This window comes from Astatotilapia calliptera, chromosome 19, assembly GCF_900246225.1.
Source record: "Astatotilapia calliptera chromosome 19, fAstCal1.2, whole genome shotgun sequence".
Classification (NCBI taxonomy): Eukaryota; Metazoa; Chordata; class Actinopteri; order Cichliformes; family Cichlidae; genus Astatotilapia; species Astatotilapia calliptera.
In genome coordinates, this window is record NC_039320.1 from 21,276,771 (window position 1) to 21,294,133 (window position 17,363).

At 39.2% G+C, this 17,363-nt stretch overlaps 3 protein-coding genes across 9 annotated transcripts; 2 read left to right on the plus strand and 1 right to left on the minus strand.

Annotated features, from left to right (window-relative positions):
* The first annotated feature begins 37 nt into the window (after positions 1 to 37).
* On the plus strand, positions 38 to 6,486 carry mok (MOK protein kinase). Of its 3 annotated transcripts, none has more exons than XM_026151165.1 (12): positions 38 to 365; positions 2,058 to 2,172; positions 2,514 to 2,603; positions 2,674 to 2,744; positions 2,833 to 2,911; positions 2,996 to 3,044; positions 3,142 to 3,320; positions 3,550 to 3,651; positions 4,037 to 4,210; positions 4,357 to 4,516; positions 4,589 to 4,786; positions 5,022 to 6,486. In XM_026151165.1, exons 1-12 carry the CDS (start codon positions 182 to 184, stop codon positions 5,097 to 5,099), a joined length of 1,479 nt encoding a protein of 492 aa, XP_026006950.1. In that variant the 5' UTR covers positions 38 to 181; the 3' UTR covers positions 5,100 to 6,486. The 3 variants fall into 3 exon arrangements, with proteins under 3 accessions (XP_026006950.1, XP_026006952.1, XP_026006951.1); XM_026151167.1 differs by lacking the exon at positions 38 to 365 and adding an exon at positions 390 to 828; XM_026151166.1 differs by lacking the exon at positions 38 to 365 and adding an exon at positions 390 to 790.
* Positions 6,487 to 6,710: 224 nt separating this feature from the next.
* On the minus strand, positions 6,711 to 13,610 carry wdr20a (WD repeat domain 20a). Of its 3 annotated transcripts, none has more exons than XM_026151163.1 (4): positions 13,579 to 13,610; positions 11,179 to 11,361; positions 9,401 to 10,744; positions 6,711 to 7,838 (listed from the first exon to the last, which is right to left on the minus strand). In XM_026151163.1, exons 3-4 carry the CDS (start codon positions 10,655 to 10,657, stop codon positions 7,785 to 7,787), a joined length of 1,311 nt encoding a protein of 436 aa, XP_026006948.1. In that variant the 5' UTR covers positions 10,658 to 10,744; positions 11,179 to 11,361; positions 13,579 to 13,610; the 3' UTR covers positions 6,711 to 7,784. The 3 variants fall into 3 exon arrangements, with proteins under 3 accessions (XP_026006948.1, XP_026006947.1, XP_026006949.1); XM_026151162.1 differs by lacking the exon at positions 13,579 to 13,610 and adding an exon at positions 13,282 to 13,572; XM_026151164.1 differs by lacking the exons at positions 9,401 to 10,744; positions 13,579 to 13,610 and adding an exon at positions 13,282 to 13,572.
* Positions 13,611 to 14,658: 1,048 nt separating this feature from the next.
* LOC113012537 (uncharacterized) lies at positions 14,659 to 16,936 on the plus strand. Of its 3 annotated transcripts, none has more exons than XM_026152807.1 (5): positions 14,659 to 14,928; positions 15,119 to 15,188; positions 15,286 to 15,360; positions 15,568 to 15,660; positions 15,750 to 16,936. In XM_026152807.1, exons 2-5 carry the CDS (start codon positions 15,162 to 15,164, stop codon positions 16,389 to 16,391), a joined length of 837 nt encoding a protein of 278 aa, XP_026008592.1. In that variant the 5' UTR covers positions 14,659 to 14,928; positions 15,119 to 15,161; the 3' UTR covers positions 16,392 to 16,936. The 3 variants fall into 3 exon arrangements, with proteins under 3 accessions (XP_026008592.1, XP_026008590.1, XP_026008591.1); XM_026152805.1 differs by having other exon boundaries at positions 15,133 to 15,188; XM_026152806.1 differs by having other exon boundaries at positions 15,133 to 15,188; positions 15,289 to 15,360.
* Positions 16,937 to 17,363: the final 427 nt, after the last annotated feature.

Sequence of the window (17,363 nt, forward strand, 5' to 3'; positions counted from 1 at the left end):
GGCACAAAAATGATCAGGTCCACGCCTTTTGCGCACAGTGGTCGTGAGTGAATAGGACTCTTATCTGGTAACGTTATTCTTGTTATATGAATGTAGGTGAAGCGGCTGCTTTGCTCCAACGGGACTTGTTTCTGTATGCTTTTAAGCTAATGGTCTAGATTTTACCAATAAATGTGCAACAATGATGCACTACTCAAACTGGCTCATTGACGTAAAAAACAGGGCAAGCTTTCGAAATGAGTACAAATCACCACCTAACACCGACTGGATTAAGAGGGGGAATATTGCGGACATGCAGAATAACAACCCGCATCTTAACGAAAAAGCATCCGAACTAGCAGCTGCCATTCATCTCTTGAAAAAAGGTAAGAAATCGATTTGCAGCTATATATCTGGGCCTGCTGCGAATAATTCAGCTCGAGTGGCACTTTTCATACGTGACAGGCCATATTTTGTTGTTTCTTTTAATTCAAACCATGTTCGGACTGATGTGAGGGAAGCAGCTAGAGTTTCCAGTTTCCTCCTTCAGGTCAAAGTGGAGGGCGAAGGCGTGCTCCGTTACCAGGGCGACGGTCAGCTAACAGGATTCACGCTAACGGCGCTAGGCTAGCACCCTCAATGCGACTTCAATGTCCTTTTGACGCAACAGTACGCTAAAAAAAAAAAAATATATATATATATATATATATATTTTTTTTTTTTTAAACTTATGAGCGAAATGAAGCATCCACATATGCATGTTGTGGATAGTCGACGCATAAGTGGTATCTAAAACTCAAAGGAATGCATCGTAAGTAACTAGTTAGGAGCTGAGCGGAGTGATGACAGGTCTGTCTGGGTTACACATCGATTACGTTTCTTTACAAATGTCTTTTATGTATTTGCTAACTATGAGCTGTTTTAACTGTAACTGACTAAGTAAATGTTATTGTTAGTTATATGTTTTCCCCATACATTAAATCAGCATTATACCGATAATTGGTAACGTTAGAGTTGACCTACACGCCCGCCCGTATTTGCCATTTCTATTGCCAGACATGCAGCGAGACAGAGAGAGAGACTATAAACAGTAGTCAGTAATTAAAATAAAAAAATAAAAATAGACAGCCTATATATTAAAAAATACTTTTCTTATTAATTTTGGATAGTTAAGACATTAAAAATCAGCTTTCTTAGCAAGAAAGAGCATTAAAAAATGATGTTATCTGGTTTGAATTTAGCTATACAGATTGTCAAAGCTGCAGTCACACAAAAGTAAATCTCCTTTATAGACGACACGAAGTGATTTTGCTCTTGTGGGTTCTTTCGTGTATTTATTATGTGTGTGAATTAGAAAAAGACAGATACAAAAGGCGAGACTTCCACTTTTGACATTTCCATACTACAGACGTTACAGCTTTTGTTATACAAAATGAGTTGGTACAAAAGATGAGGATGCAAGGAGTAGAGGTAGTGAAGGTAGATGAGTTGGGATCAAGCGTCCAAAGCAAGGAGCAGTGACCAAGAGGTGACCAAGAGAGTTCAGGCAGGGTGGAGAGAAGTGATAGAAGGAGTAAAATAGTTATTACCAGTTAGTTAAAATCATTAAAATTAAAGCTACATTTGTAAGTAACAAATTCTGAAAGACCCTAGTTTCTATATGGGTAATAGGTTGACCTCTGCATTCATAACACACTGACTATCTTTGGGTTTTTGACTGTTGGATGTATGAAAAAAAAAGATTTTATACCAACTTACATGTTTGATAAATTAATAGTCTTCATTGTTTTCTCACAGTTTTAAGACAAAATGTCTTCAATTGGATGTTGAGGGCTATAAATTAGAGAATGACAGCTCCTTGTCTCCCACCAAAATTATCATGGGCTTTATTGTCCAATGGGGCGTGTTCTAGTTTTTACTGTCTGTGGAGCACAGGATTCCCCTCTAGATTAGGCAGACTTGTTTTTTTCCTGTGCAATTACACACACAATTTAAATTATTCATAATATTAATATGAGAAATAATGTATTCTTGTTTTTTGAAAACCTTTTATATGTCTTTTTTATGAATTGTTGCAGGCTACAAAATAATCAAGAAAATTGGGGAAGGCACATTTTCAGAGGTCCTGAAAACTCAGAGCTTAAAAGATGGGAAGTTTTATGCATGTAAAGCCATGAAGCAGACAATAAACAGGTATGTACTCTGGAACTAGCTGTCAGTTAGTAATGTGCAGTTCCCCCATACTCTGCTTTGTAAGGGCAATTGATACATAAGTCAGCAGTTGAGTATTCTGTTCACAATAATGCACCAATTACGGTCATTAAATCTGGTAAGCCTGGTGTAGCTCACTGAATTAAGAAAGCAACCCATATATGTAGGGGTATCGCCCCAAGGCCATTTACTGAGTGTCTTCCTCTGCACTCCCTCCCAGAGTTCCTGTATTATCGCAATAAAAGCTAAAAAAAAAAAGAAAAGAAAAAAAAAGTACATCCTCTGTCATATTAAATGTGCTAATGGTTTACTCTGTTGTTAAGTCTTGAGCAGGCCAACAATCTGCGGGAAGTCCAGGCAATGAAGAGACTGAGCCCTCATGCAAATATTGTCCAGCTACATGAACTGATTTTGTAAGTGTTGCCTGTCACGTAGTTAAATGTATGATATGGTACGTCATGTTAATTTAACAAAATGTTTCAGTGACAAGGAAACTGGAAGGGTATCTTTGATTTGTGAGCTGATGGAAATGAATATCTATGAGTATATACAAGGTAAGTTTAAATCTGGCAGGGAGTCACTTTAACTTTTAGGCTCACTTTGTAGCTGTTTAAGGATCAAAACAGTTTTTATTCCTTGCAGGAAGAAAAACACCTCTGCCCGAACATACAGTAAAGCACTACATGTACCAGCTCTGCAAGTCGCTTGAACACATGCACAGGTAAAAAGGAAACACTCAAGTTCACATGAAATGATTAAATAAAGGCATTATTTGGGTATCCTGAGGCTGTGTTCTCTTTTATAGCTGTGGGATCTTTCACAGAGATGTAAAACCAGAAAACATTCTTATAAAGGTGAGATGCATCATTGCAGTAATCAGACTTACAAGAATGTAATAGTTGCACTTTTATTTTCAGTGTCATTTTTAACATATATTTGTGCAACTTGCAGCAAAACATTTTGAAGCTTGGCGATTTTGGCTCGTGTCGGAGCGTGTACTCGAAGCCCCCGCACACAGAGTACATCTCCACACGCTGGTACAGAGCCCCAGAGTGCCTGCTCACTGACGGGTATTACAGCCTCAAGATGGACATTTGGAGCGCCGGTTGTGTCTTCTTTGAAATCATGAGGTATCCTGTGCAGCACAGAATTTCACCTGTAATACTTGAAGTTTGGCTAGAGGACATTGCATTTCAATTAAACTTCATTCCTTGTACAAGAGCATTGCCTTTGCCCTTCTTTGCATTCTCAGCTTTCTGTGTAATTCGACCTCCTGTCTTCCCACCCCCAGCATAAACAAATGTGAAATGAAACCTGTGTGAATGGCTTTGCTGTGTCAATAATACCTGTGTGTTTCAGCTTGAATCCTCTCTTCCCTGGAACCAACGAGTTGGACCAGATTGCCAAGATTCATGATATTTTGGGAACACCAGATCAAAGTCTGCTTCAAAAGTTCAAGCAGTAGGTGGTCATTATGTTTATTACAGTTCATTATGGTAATTACATGTGACCGAAAGCGGCACAAATAAATTGTGAATACAGGTCCTTCCATTAATGCTTGAACTGTATAAATATTTTAGATTCAGCTTATTTTTTTTACAACTTTAAGAAATGTAATGAAGTACTCCAAGTACACTAGGGTGGGAGCTAGGGTTGAAAATACATTTAAACTCTGTTACAAACTTCATCCAAATTACACACACAAATTTATACCCACTCCAATTATCACAAAATTCTGCATGACTTCATTAAATATGCTAAGGTTATTACACAAAAAATCAGCTAATCAGTACAGAAGTTTAATGTGCTCAGCTATGCTTGTCCCGGTGTTGTAATGTCTGTGCAGGTCTAGAGCGATGCATTTCAACTTCCCTCCAAAAAAAGGCACTGGCATCTCACGGTTAGTCCCCAGATGCCCAGCTCCAGCTCTGTCTCTCCTCTATCAAATGCTTGCCTATGACCCCGATGAACGAATCGCTGCTGAAACAGCCCTAAGGCACACATACTTTAGGGAAATAAGGTGAAGTGCTTAATTGTATTTATGTATCTTAACTGATAACTAATATTTTCCAGAAGTTAAATTATAGCCTTCCTTAGTGTCAAAGTCAGTTTGAGTGTATTGCTTAAGGGTTTTAAATAAATATGCTCTTGTGTTTCTTCTCCTAGGATGGCAGATAAGAAGGCCGAGAGTCTTCACAGAGTTTCTGGGACTATGGATGTAATCGGAAGTTGTGTGACACAAAACTCAGTTGACCATATCTGTCGACCAGCTCGAGTTGGGAAACAACTGAGAGGGAGACACACAAGACAAACACCTTTAATGAGTGTAAGCTAAAGCTCTAAAAGTTGGCTCCAATAAAATCCACCAAATTACATCTGATACTTTCTCTATTTCCAGCACAACATGAAGCATGTAGCAGACACCCTCATCCGACGGAACATCCCTCATTATCCAGCAGAGCTGCCCAAGCTCAACGTGGTTGTACCGGGACCGCAGATCTCCTTCCCAGTCTCCACTATGCCTGCATTTACAGTCACTCACAGAGGCACACTGCCAACTATCACATCCAAAAAGTGCCAGTCACAGTTGGCCAAGGTAAACACCAGTATGACAGACACCAGGATTTTCACATTTTTGAATTCTTCATTATACCTTCTGGGAATAACATCTACCAAGAGCATTACACAAATGCAGTAAAATAAAAAAACAAAAGGCATATTAATGGTCACTAGAAAAAAATGTGAAGAATCAAATTAATACCACTAACCAAGTGCCCTGATGATGCTTTTTGATATGGCCTTTCATTTGGCTGCATCTACTCTCTTCACAGCCCCGGGATGACTCACACCATGCAGCTTTCAAGACCTACTATATGCCACCTCTGGATAGAAAACATGGAGGCTGCTGAGAGCCAAAAAACAGGAAGTATTACATTAAGAAGAAAAAAAAAAAAGAAAGAAAAAATAAAGCTACTGGCTAGACCTGTACTGAAATGGATAACTTGAGAAGACACGTCTGTAAAACATCACAACTGTGCTTGAGACGCGAGTCACAGAAGACCATAAAACCTGTTATCTCAACTGCAAACTGACAACTGAAATTCATAAACGGCATATTCTTTAATGCCGCGGATTAAGAGCATGGAGGTTTAGTTTTACTCTTAAAAATTGAACACACTGTACAGTGGGAACTTCTTGTAAAGCAATACGACACCTGCAAAAAGCAGCCACTTGGGCTTGAGCTTTATTATTGTACAACTTTGAATCAAATGATTAAGCCAATTTTAACATCCCCCCCCCCAAAAAAGAAAAGTGCACACAGATGTCTTCAATTTGCTACCCTGCTCTGACCTCCCAGCTATTTTTACAAAAACCACTTTTAGAAGTTTAAAACGTTACTTGAATGAGACTGAGACTGCCTCTATATAATTATAGTTTGACTTCACTGTAATACTCTGGAAGTTTCAACAGCTGGGTTCTTTTTTTTTTAAAGACAAAGGGACATTTCAAACAAATCTCCACTAACTTTGTTGACTCATATTTTTCCAGAAGCTGACATAAATATTTTTGAGGAAAACCTGAGATCAGGGAATTCCCCCCCAGTAACATAGGAGAGGTCCAGTTGGAGAGTGCACTACCTTACCTGGAAATCTTCACATTCCACACAGTAGCTTTGATTAATCTGCTGGGATTCAAAGTTGTAAAAAGTAATAAATGTGAAAACATTCAGTGGTGTTAATTTTTTTTTTTTTTTTTATTTCTAGAGATGTGATGGAAGTCCTTGAAATAAACAATTTTTTAAAAAGCCCAGTCTTCCTGTACAAATGTCAAGAACAAGAACTTAAAACAGTCCTCAGCATCAGTGTTGTGGTTGGAAACAGATTTTGCACAGTTATGCTTAAAAACTGACTGCAGATTAGGTTTAAAAAGGATATTTGAATGTTTGTTGGATGCAAAAATGTAGCTTGGCCAGTACCTCCATACCCCTTCGCTCGAGGGACTGTTGCTTTTCATTTCTCTCAGAGCTGTGAGCTCTTTAAATCAGACTGACTCAGTCTGCACATCATTGTGAAACATTACTGGAGTAAAAAGAAAAACTCATCAAGCACCATTTGTATAATGTTGTATTAACCACTGCTCAAAGCTCGCATATTATCGACAAACTCCTGACGTGCTGACAGAATAAACTGATGAGAAAGTGGGTAATTTAAGCTCCATCAGCTTTCCATCTAATGCAGGGGTCACTTATGGCATTATTATCAGTGCATTAAAAATGCATAACTGTCAAATGGAAAAGCCTCCTCCTTTGTTGTGTTTGTCTGTTTTTCGTCTTTCATTAGTTAAAATTTCAATCTGGAGAAAAATAATAAAATAAATTAAAAACAGCAGTTCTGAAGTTGAGCAGCATTAAGATTCAAGTATCTGCCAGACTTCCACTGGAAATTCCACACAACACACATTACAGCTTTTTGTTATACCAAATGAATTAGGCGTGAGTGCAGGAATGAATGAAAACGGCAAACAGTGTATTCAAGATTATTTTAATATTATTAATATGTATACTTTAGAAATATAACTATCAATGACAAAACTTCCACTGGAGTAATGGTAGTTTGCTTAGGCCCCCATCAAATCAATTAATTACAATATACACATTATGATACAGAGCAGATTTAAATCTGAAATAATATTAAAATAAATGCTCAATAGATAAAGGTTTTAATTGTATTTTTTATCATTTTCTTGACCTACTGTTAGCCATCTGTGAGTTCTGAGCACACCCAAAAAATGTAAAGCCATATTCTTCTATAAACTAATTTAAGTGCAAACCTTTTTTTTTTTTCTTTAAAAAGACTATGATTGCAGCATCCAGCTATATAGATTCAGAATTCAAGACTGAGGCTGGTAAAGCCAAGTGGAACCAGGCAATCCTCAACTCTCTTTTTTTGTTTCATTAGAGAAGTTATAAAACAAAAAAACGACAAAGTAGCTAACAAAAATCAGTGCAAAGTCATCAACGGGGAGATTCTATTCAAGAAAAGAGAAGTAGTGGGTGAATGTGGATGGATGCAAAAATTTCAGATGCTTACGCACTTGGTCATAAAAGGATAGTTCTTCTAAAGTTCATATTTTAGTCAGTAACCCTGAGTTGGGTTAAATGACAACATTAAAATAAAAAAGATGATTATGAAAATTAAATGAACTATCCCTTTAGTCTCAAGCCACAGTTGTCTGGTTTGCATCTAACAAAGCCAAGCATTAATTCCAGAAAAGCCTAATGAGATTTGACACGCGCGCACACGCACGCAAACACACACGCACAAACAAACAAAAAAAAGATTTTAAAAAAGAATTCTAAAATGTATTAAAACTCGAGAACAAAAGCACAATAGTCCACAATTGCACCACACCTTTTCCTGTTCCATTCCTTCTCTAGGTCGAGTGAGTGATAAAACAAAAAACAACAGAAAAGCCATTAACAAAACTGGGAGAGGGAGGGGTAGAAAAGAAAAGGAAAACTTGCAATGCTTGCAGGGTGAAGAGCAGCATCAGACTCTGGGTTGCAGGGTTCTTTAGCAGCAGAAATATTGTGGCTATACTACTGTTCCACTGGGAGAGCTGGCTTGGTTTTGGGATGACAATAAACCCTGAAAAAAGGAAAACAAGGAGATTTGCATTGGGAAAGTCCACATACTGAAGCAAAGAAAGGAAAAAAAAAAAAATCAAACAACAAACAGCTCATTAGAAAATGCGTCCCATCTTTCCATATTCCAACCGATGCAAGAAATGAAGAGCCTGTGCACAGCGGTTTAAATAAATGCTTGGTGTAATAACATCCGCGATAAAGGCACTTCACTTTATAACTAGCCTTATGACCCTCCTGATGGGACCTTTATGAACATTTGACATTTTATTACAATGCACCTGGATCCTTAACACAGCACACTTCTCTGTAGCCGTGGGTTTTGTATTAAAAAAATAACTTTTCCACAGCCTCAGCATTAAAGCATTTTTTAACCATATGTCTTTTCAATACAAAGTAGACTTTTAGTTATGCTGCATATTCCAGACTATATGTGCAATTCTGGATATGCAAGTGTGCACAAACATATTTTGCTGTAAGCGTGTGGGGAAGTGCAGAGAGCCTGGGCAAATACAGAGCTATTAGCATAAAGGGTGAAATATGAGCAGGGTTGGGATTCAATAGCAGTTTATCAAATCCAAACAGTTTCAGTTTAGGTCTCCGATCAGCTGGCCTAAACTGGTCGCAGCTTTAATGAAGACTAACAATGATTAAGCCAACCTGTTCACAACCTGCATCTCAAACCTGAAAATAAGATCTAATGTTGATAACTGATATCACAGCTCAAACATACCGACACCACAAAATTCACTTGCTCAAAATGTTAATTTGATAGATAATTGTCTTCTGGGCAACAAAAATCAACATAAATAGTGGTTGCAGAGTGATAATGTCTTCATCTCAAAAAAGTCAGTGGACTGAAGAAAGCACATTAACCAAGAGACAGCTTAAATGGAGCCTTTACAGAATTAACAAAGTAAGTGTCACTAATGGCAAGTCATTTTAACTGGAGAAATCAACAGACAGCACTAGCAATAACGGAGAAGCTGCTTATATCACCTGCATGATTTGATCATTGCTTTGCTAATGGGAAATAAAAACTCTAAGAGATAAAAATGAAAAAAGCAAAAACAAGTGTGCACGAGATTTGAGAGTGTCTGAGCTTGATGAAATTTGACCATCTTGTTGAACGGGAAATGCATCTGATGACAAGAACCCAACCATAACCCTCTGAATGTGACCACATATGCAAATGACTTGTTGGCTATGCATTGCGAGATCGTTATGGCGAACCAATGAATACATCTTATGTCTTCCTTCACCTGACAGGTCCACAGAAAATTCTATCTTATTATATAACCACAAACTGTATTGTCATAGCATAGGATGTTTTTTTTCTCCCACTGAAACTTGGGCATTGGAAAGCAGGTGTACATTAAACCAAGTCTTATAACTTATGTTTATTACTTCAGTGGCAATTTGACTATAAAAGCTATAAATCGTATTCCAAATATCCACAGTTTAACGTATGCGTTCAAAATAAGTTTAGTTTCTTAACTGCTTTATCGACTCATAAGCGCCATCATTTCAAATTTCCTCCCATTTCCTACATTAAAAAGAACTTACCACTTTGCCTGGCCTCGCCCATGTGCAAATAAATCCCTCCTGACAAGCAGTCACTAAACAGTCCTCTAAAAATATGAGTACAGTCAGTCTCTCGTGTGCTATTTTTTTACAGATGAGGGGCTCGAGGAGGGGCACGTCCTCCATGCGCGGGCACAGCAGAGTGCCCAGAGTCTTGGCAGGGTCTGTTTTGGTTTTTGTCAGCAGGTTGAGCTTGTCGCTACTCTTGCTGCTGATGTGACCCATGCTGTGGTTGCGTTTGTGGTCCTTCTCGTGGTGGCGCTCCTTCCGATCATGGAGTGACAGTGTAGCAAACTTACTCACACCTGTAGCGATGGCGCTGTCCATAATACCACTACTGATTCCACCGCCACTGCTGGCTTTGTTGGTATTGTTTGCCGTCGTTGTTGTGGTGCCAGCAGAATGGGGAAGGCTGTTGGAACGTGGTAAAGTAGTAGCGATGGAGTTAATGCCAGGAGTATTGGCACCACTGTTGTTTCCATTAGTAGTGTTACTAGAGGTGTTAGTGATTATTGTAGCACCTGCAGGAGGGCTGGTAGCATTCATCACATTAGTATGTGTCCGTGTCCGTGAGAGGGGAAGATGCGGGAAAAGGATGTCCTCAGTGAGGTCCCATAGGCACAGCTGAGTGTCCTGCCCCACTGAGCCAAACCGGTATGTAACACTAACAGGCCGGCTGTCTGTGGAGTTACGCTTAGAAAGTCGAGACTGTGTACTGTTGGCCCGGTCTCGTCCAAAGTGGATCATCTGATCCTGGAAGTCCTCATCGCTGCCACTGAACTCCATCGGGTCGCTCTCCTCCACACTTGTGGTGTAATGGTCAAAAGCCACCACACTCACCCACGACTTGTGGCCGTGACCTCGAGCAATGACCCTGCAGTCCAAGAACGACCACACAGTCACTAGATCGTCCTCTCCACCCGCAACTATATATTTTCCATCAGGGCTCCAGCACACGCACAACAAACCACCAAAATAGCTCTTCATGGTGCCGTGAAGCTCAACAGCATCAAAGTTGAACACCCGTAGGAAGCCGTCTTGGCTTACACAGGCGAGGAACTTCCCATCTGGAGAGAAGGCAAACTCATTCAGAGCTCCCTCTCCTACAGTCCATTTAAGGAGAGGGTTCCTCGTGGATTTACTCTTGCAAGTGTGCACAGAGTAATTCTCTCCCTGTTTGAGTAGCTGGTAGTGTGGCGCTGTGGTGCCGCAGGTATGCTCCACATTGTACAGGTACATATTCCCACTGGCATGAGACACTAGAAACAGACTCTCTGAGCCTGGCACCCATTTCACACATGTTACTCTGGACTTGTCTATTAATCTCTGTCAGGAGAAAAAAATAGGTTGAGGTTTGAGAGGCAGGAGAGAGCAGAAGAGAAGGGGAAGACAAAAAATAATAATTTTAATACAGTAAAATTGACGTTGGTATGCTCAACAAGCTTTAAGTTTTTAATACAACAAGCTTTGGGCCATTTGGTAATGTTATTAGTAATTTTTACTTGACTTTTTTTTTCATTAAGATGCATTAAATACATAAGAATATCAATGCATTAATCACACAAAAAATCTTATCAGTTGTAAATTAATTGTGGAGTAGAAGATAATCAATTCTGTGGGATTGGATGACATGCAAGCACCATATTGTCACTTCCTGGTTCCTAAAAAAAAATATGTACGGTGACGGTAAGGTGCAACCTTAAACAGTACTACAAAAATAGTACATAGATGTTATTCCAACCTGTGTCCTTTAGACTTACCTCCTCATTGAAGAGCTTGCTTGTCTCCTTCTTGATAGGGTCAATGAGCTGTACCTGTCCTGCTGAGAAACCCACCAGCAAGGACACGCTCTCTGCTGTAGCTGTGAGGTGGTTGAAGTCATGACACGTGGGCTGCGTTCCCTTGTAAATGCGCTTGTCTATGGGCTTGCTCAAGTCAGCGGCCTGAAAACAGAGACCGAGATTGCAAGGGGGGAATGAATGCATACAGATTGCAGCAACCTTCAAATATCTAAAATGCCCAACTACTCTACTGCATGGCAAAGTCTATACTTAGTCACACTACCAGTAATAAACCATAGCAGCTGAGAGTGCCGTGTTTTATATCAAACTATCAAACCTTTAAGACTGAGGCAGTGCGTTTTAAATCAAGCATCTTGAACCGCGTATAAGACAAGTGCCTGGAAGCAAAATACTAAACATTGAAAAACACACAGAAGAGCATGAAGAGCAAGGGCATGCCTTTTCTCTATAGAGAAACTGATCAAAAAGCAGTTGTTTTAGCCATTTTAAGGAAACAGTATTATACTACTGTAAAGAAGCTGCAGTAAATGCATTGCAGACAGTTAATATAACACAACAGTTAAATTTGTTAATGATTAACAGTTTGAACAACTGGTAGAACGGAAAATTCTTTTCAGGGTAAGGTGATGACTCAGGGGTTCCTCCATTTCCATGACATGCGACTGTTTTTGTCTTGCCTCAAAGAGCAAACGTGTCAATGGAGGTCTTGATCAAGAGTCCACTAAAAAGTACAAAATCACAAGACTTCTGCCTCACAATGGCAGAAACAAAGGCTGAAAGAAAACTTCATCATGTTACAATACAACTAAACATACCTGCTGTATTGCACATTGGCTTGAGGGCTGACATGCAGATGTTTTCCAAAAACCAGTATGTGCCAACAGTGATGGCTACTGTACAACTCTAGCTACTGTACATTTCTAGTTTGTGTTTTTTGTTTTCAAAAAGTATGTCTGCTACAATATATCAGAATACATTTCTTACTTACCAAGCCTTCCAAAATATATGACTTGAAGTAATTGCCAACTGTGTAGTAACCTGGCATTTAACATTTTCTAACTATGTTAACTTGCACATATTAAAAACCCTGAGGTCACACGAGTTTTTTCCTTTTCCCAATTGCTTCAAACAGCTCAAATATATGGCAGACCTTCAACCAGGATACAACTATTTCCCTCTGAAAAAAAAATGGCTACACATGACATGTTTGTGTGTAAATATGGAAAATGCTTTTATACGCAGGTTCAATTGAACAAAGAGCTCATTCAATCTGTGATGTCAAATCAGGTATCCGTTAATAACCACATTAAGGTGCGACAACATATTTTTTATCAACAGTAACGTGGACAGTTAATTTTGATACTCAATGACAGCGAAGACCTGTATTCATATTAATTGCTATGTGATTTCCACATTATGCTCAACTATGGGGTAGCAGATCACAATAACACTATGTGCCCATTGATTGTTATTAAATACCAAAAATATACCAAATCAGCTCAGTTTGATTAGCTCAGCCTCTCAAGAAGAATTCTTAAGCCAAAATCAGAGTGCCATTACGGCAGCAGTTAGCCACATGAATCCGCATCACCGTGATTGTCGATATCTGTCAGTCAAAAGGTCTTCTACAGGTGTCAAGGGTGGCAACGTAAATCTGTCAATGCTGACACGGACAGTTTTATTACAAACCAAGCCCGTTATAAACACCATTTAAGCTCTGTCAACTTGAACCGTTACAGTAGGTCAACTTCACCAACATGATATTTGCAAAACTACAAAAACCCGCCATCAAGTGTAAAGAGAGTGACGGATAGGAGACGGGAGTTTTAGCCCCTGGCCTCGGGGTAGCTACTGGCTTGCTAACGTTAGCCAGTTACGCTGGCTAGCTAACTAATAGGCTAGCTTTGAGCTAAGTAGCTAGCTGCCAGCTAATTTCAAAGTCAAGCACCTGTCAGAGTGACTTGACACGCCTAAACTCCTGCAACACCTCACACAGCACTGTGGCATTTTAACTTGCAGCATAGCGAATTTCCTCAGGCATAAGCCACATTAGCATGCTACCTTTCTAACGCCTTTGTAGATGTAGAAGTAGAGCTCACGGCCCACATTGAAACAGATCCTGTCGCCGTTGCCTGACTGGTCGTTGACGTTCACGAAAGAGACCTTGACGGGGTTGGAGCCTTGTGAATTGAAAGGCACCCTATTAGGACGGCTGTATTCGGAGTGAGTGAGAAGTTTGTAGACGCCTTCCCGAGTGGTGAACTGAGTTTTAATTTCGTTCATCTCCTTCCCTCCTCCCTCCGCCGCCATCTTTGAAATTAACATTCATCCCTTTCCCCCAGGCCGGATCTTACGCACGGATGTGAGCGGCCGTTCCGACTCTCCCGTTCCCCCCAACGGCTCACGGTGGAACTGGTGGAAGGGATGCGACTGGTTTCAACAAGTTGTGACAGCTTTATCTAAGACCTTGCATTATCAACTTAACACAGAAGTTTGATTCAGCCACAGATTTTAATTTTGATTTTAATTTTCGCCCGTGAGTGAACATTTACATATCTCGAAATTTCAAATACTCAGGAATAAGTTTATTTATCAAATCAAAATCAAATCAAATCACTTTTATTGTCACATCACATGTGCAGGTACATTGGTACAGTACATGTGAGTGAAATTCTTGTGTGCGAGCTTCACAAGCAACAGAGTTGTGCAAAATACAATAATGTAAACAAGCAAAATACAAGAATGGCTACATCTGAAACTAATAAATATATGTACAATATATAATAGTATATGCATTTCTGGATGTGTATACTAAATATTTTTCTACGTGTGTGTGTGTGTGTGTGTGTGTACACATATTTTACAAATTAAATAGAGTAAACAATAAATAAATATATAAAAATATACAGAGTTGAGACATGTTCAAAACAGTGGCATTACTGTACAGTAATACATAATGTTGAAGTTCCAGTAGTTAAGGTGAGGTGTCTATGACGTGTTCAGCAGTCTGATGGCCTGATGGAAAAAGCTGTCTCTCAGTCTGCTGGTACGGGACCGGATGCTGCAGAACCTCCTTCCTGATGGAAGGAGGTTTATTTATGTTATTTATTTATTTTTGTTGTTTTTAGTTTTTTTCAGAGACGGAAACAAGCTCCCATAAACTAGGCTTGATTGTATTAAAAAAAAATAAAAAAATACATTTTGAAAAATAAAAAAATACAAGTTTTAGATATTTGCACTGTTTATATATAAATATATAGTAAGTTACTACTCGATCAACCACACGTTTAAGCTTATGATCAAGTTGCTGTTTTTGTTTTCTTAAAGTACAGTTTACAATATATATTTCATACAAAAAAAATATATGTTTACATTTTAGTTAGAATAAGCTTTAAAACTTAAAAAAACGCAGGACCGGTACACGTTTTATTTTGAAAAAGCAACAACCGGACGTATTATTTTGTCACAATTTTGAAATTAGCCAAGTCTGTGGTGTTTAAAACTTGTGACAGTGCAGTTGTGTAGACTGCTCACCTGACTGTGGCCACACTTGGCTGTTTCTTATTCAAGGCACCTGCTCTTTAATTAAGCTGCCAGCATTCCTGACCATCTTATCTCGACTTATTTGCGTTATTTCCAAAGAAAATTTGTTTCACGCGCCAAATGTCATGGCACACAGAAGAAGAAGAACACAACGTCCACTTCCAGGTATCAGTGATTACTATTTAATTGTTTTTTCTCCTTAGACGTGGTATTTTCCTAGTTAATTCATTTTCATTTGTGGTGTCAACGTAACATGTGCACAATCTTTTCCAAATAAATAAAATAAATAAATCACCTGTATATGTTATTGGCTGTCTTTTGATTTAATCATTATTGCAATGTAACCTACATATAGTTTTCTATATTCAGACAGCACTGATAGACAAGCACCCAGCAGTATGGACCAGCTTACTTTAAATTACATGGTAAGAATACTTACCCAATGCCCATCTGCAGGTGCTCTGCATTCTTCTTAGACCACTTGCATACTGTTGGACTAGTATGACCTTTGTTTTTTGTTAGGAGATGTGCAACATGGAGTCCAGCACAGATTCTGACTCTGAAATCAGTCCAAGATGGTCCGACACCAGTACCATGGTACTGCTTGAATTCATCAATTGGGCAATACATGCACACTGACATAATAAGCAAATTTGGAAGTATATAGTATAGTTTAAGCATTTTTCAAATAATAGGGGAAAAACAGTTTTAGTGATCATTTAACATATAAAGCCAGACATGCACCGATCTTTGTAAAAATAACTGCCAACTTATTGATGTTGAACCTCTGGTGGTTGTGTTTAGGGATGTGTGAGCAGTGCACCAGAGAGTGGTGCCTCAAGGAGGGCGTTGCCATTAACGCTTAAGCCTGCAGAAAGGCATGGCTGTTATTCTTTGGTATGCACTCTCCTCTCATTCATCCATTTGTGTTGAAAATGCACATTGCTGATCATGAATTAAAATGTGTGCGCTTGTTATGATTGTAGGATTTGGACCCGTACGATGGGAGCTCTGAGGATTCTGACGAGTCAAATGTCAATGTCTCCAGCAGGCAATCGAGGCAGCAGGCAAAAGGTGGTGGAAAAGGAGGATGTCGACTCTCGGGCCGAAGCAGGCGATGTATCTGTAATCACTCTGCTTCTGTTGCCCTCAGAGAAGGGACAAAAAATGACAAGAGAGACTGTCTGAGAGAACAGCCGAATCTTCTGGATGTCCAGATGAAATGTGGAAGTGACTCTGACCGGTTGGTCTGCGAACTGGACACTCTTCCCTCTAACAGTGACAGGGATGCTTGTAAAAATCTTCCAGAAGAAAGGGTAACTGATTCAGTAACACACAGACAAATCTCTGATATGGAATTGCAGCTTGATGATTCAGGCTTGCGTATTACAAGATCCTCCACACTTCACCCACCTAAACCTCAAAGCTCAGTGGAGGGGAGTTCATCTCACATGCTGGGTTGCTCCTCTGAGAGATCTCCCTGCTTGTGTAACCTTGGATCTCTGTACAAGAGAAAGCTGAGTCTCCCTGGAACAGACATGATTGAGTTGGGACACAGGAAGAAGCAGTGTGTCTTCAACATGGACGATGAACAAGAAGGAAACAATTCTGCATCTGAACCATGTTAGAGTTCTTTAACAGTTGAGATTTAAGGTGGACTGAAATACTGTAAATAGTTATTTGGAATTGCACTCGGTTTATTCATGAATAGTTAACTTTGAGCACCTCCTGATCGTTAAGGTGGCATTTGGTTATCACTTGCTTAAAATTTAGTCACAGGTGACTCATCAAAACCTAATTTTTGTTCAAATGAGCTGCTTAAATCCAAATGAATGAATAAAGTAAAATATTTAAGTCTCCAGTGGTTCATGGAGGTTCAATGAGTGTCTGCAGTTAGGTCAGTAAGCATTTGAACAATGTAATGTTACCTCAAACAGTTAATATGTGATTTTAAGTGCAAACCTTTAGCTTTACTTAAAGGGTTTTAGCAAAACATGGCCTTTTGGTGTTGTGCTGGTCTGTGCATTCCTTCCTTTTAACCAGATGGTTATGTTGATTTGACTCCTTAGGTTTGAGTAACAGGGAAACTAGGCTCACCTGGCCTTGTCAGTCTATTGTCTTCTACTTTTGACCCTCTAAAAGAGTGAGTGTATAAAAATGGTTTTGCCAAACAGTTATTGCTGTAACAGATATTTTATGCATATTGTCATGAAACTTTGGTAATATACTTACCCCTCCAACCAGCAGGTGGCAGTAATGGATAATTATATAGTTGTGCCTGGCAGCTCAGTGAAGGTTTCATTACATTTCATTAAAAAAAAGTAACTAAAAGGAGGACTGTGACAGAGGGCAAAAAACAAGTTTACATTTGAGATTTCTTGCTGAACTTTGCTTTTGTCTCATGTTCAGTCCAGATGTCTTTATATAATTTGGAAAAAAAAAAATCATTCAGGAAAAAACTGTCTAAAGTTACAATGCTGATATTGCATTTGGGACAATCCATAGCAGCTTCACAAGAAAGAACATTATGTCACTGATGTTTCCTTTGGCATGTGTGTGTGATTCACTTAAACATTTCCTTTAGAATACTTCCCAGTCTG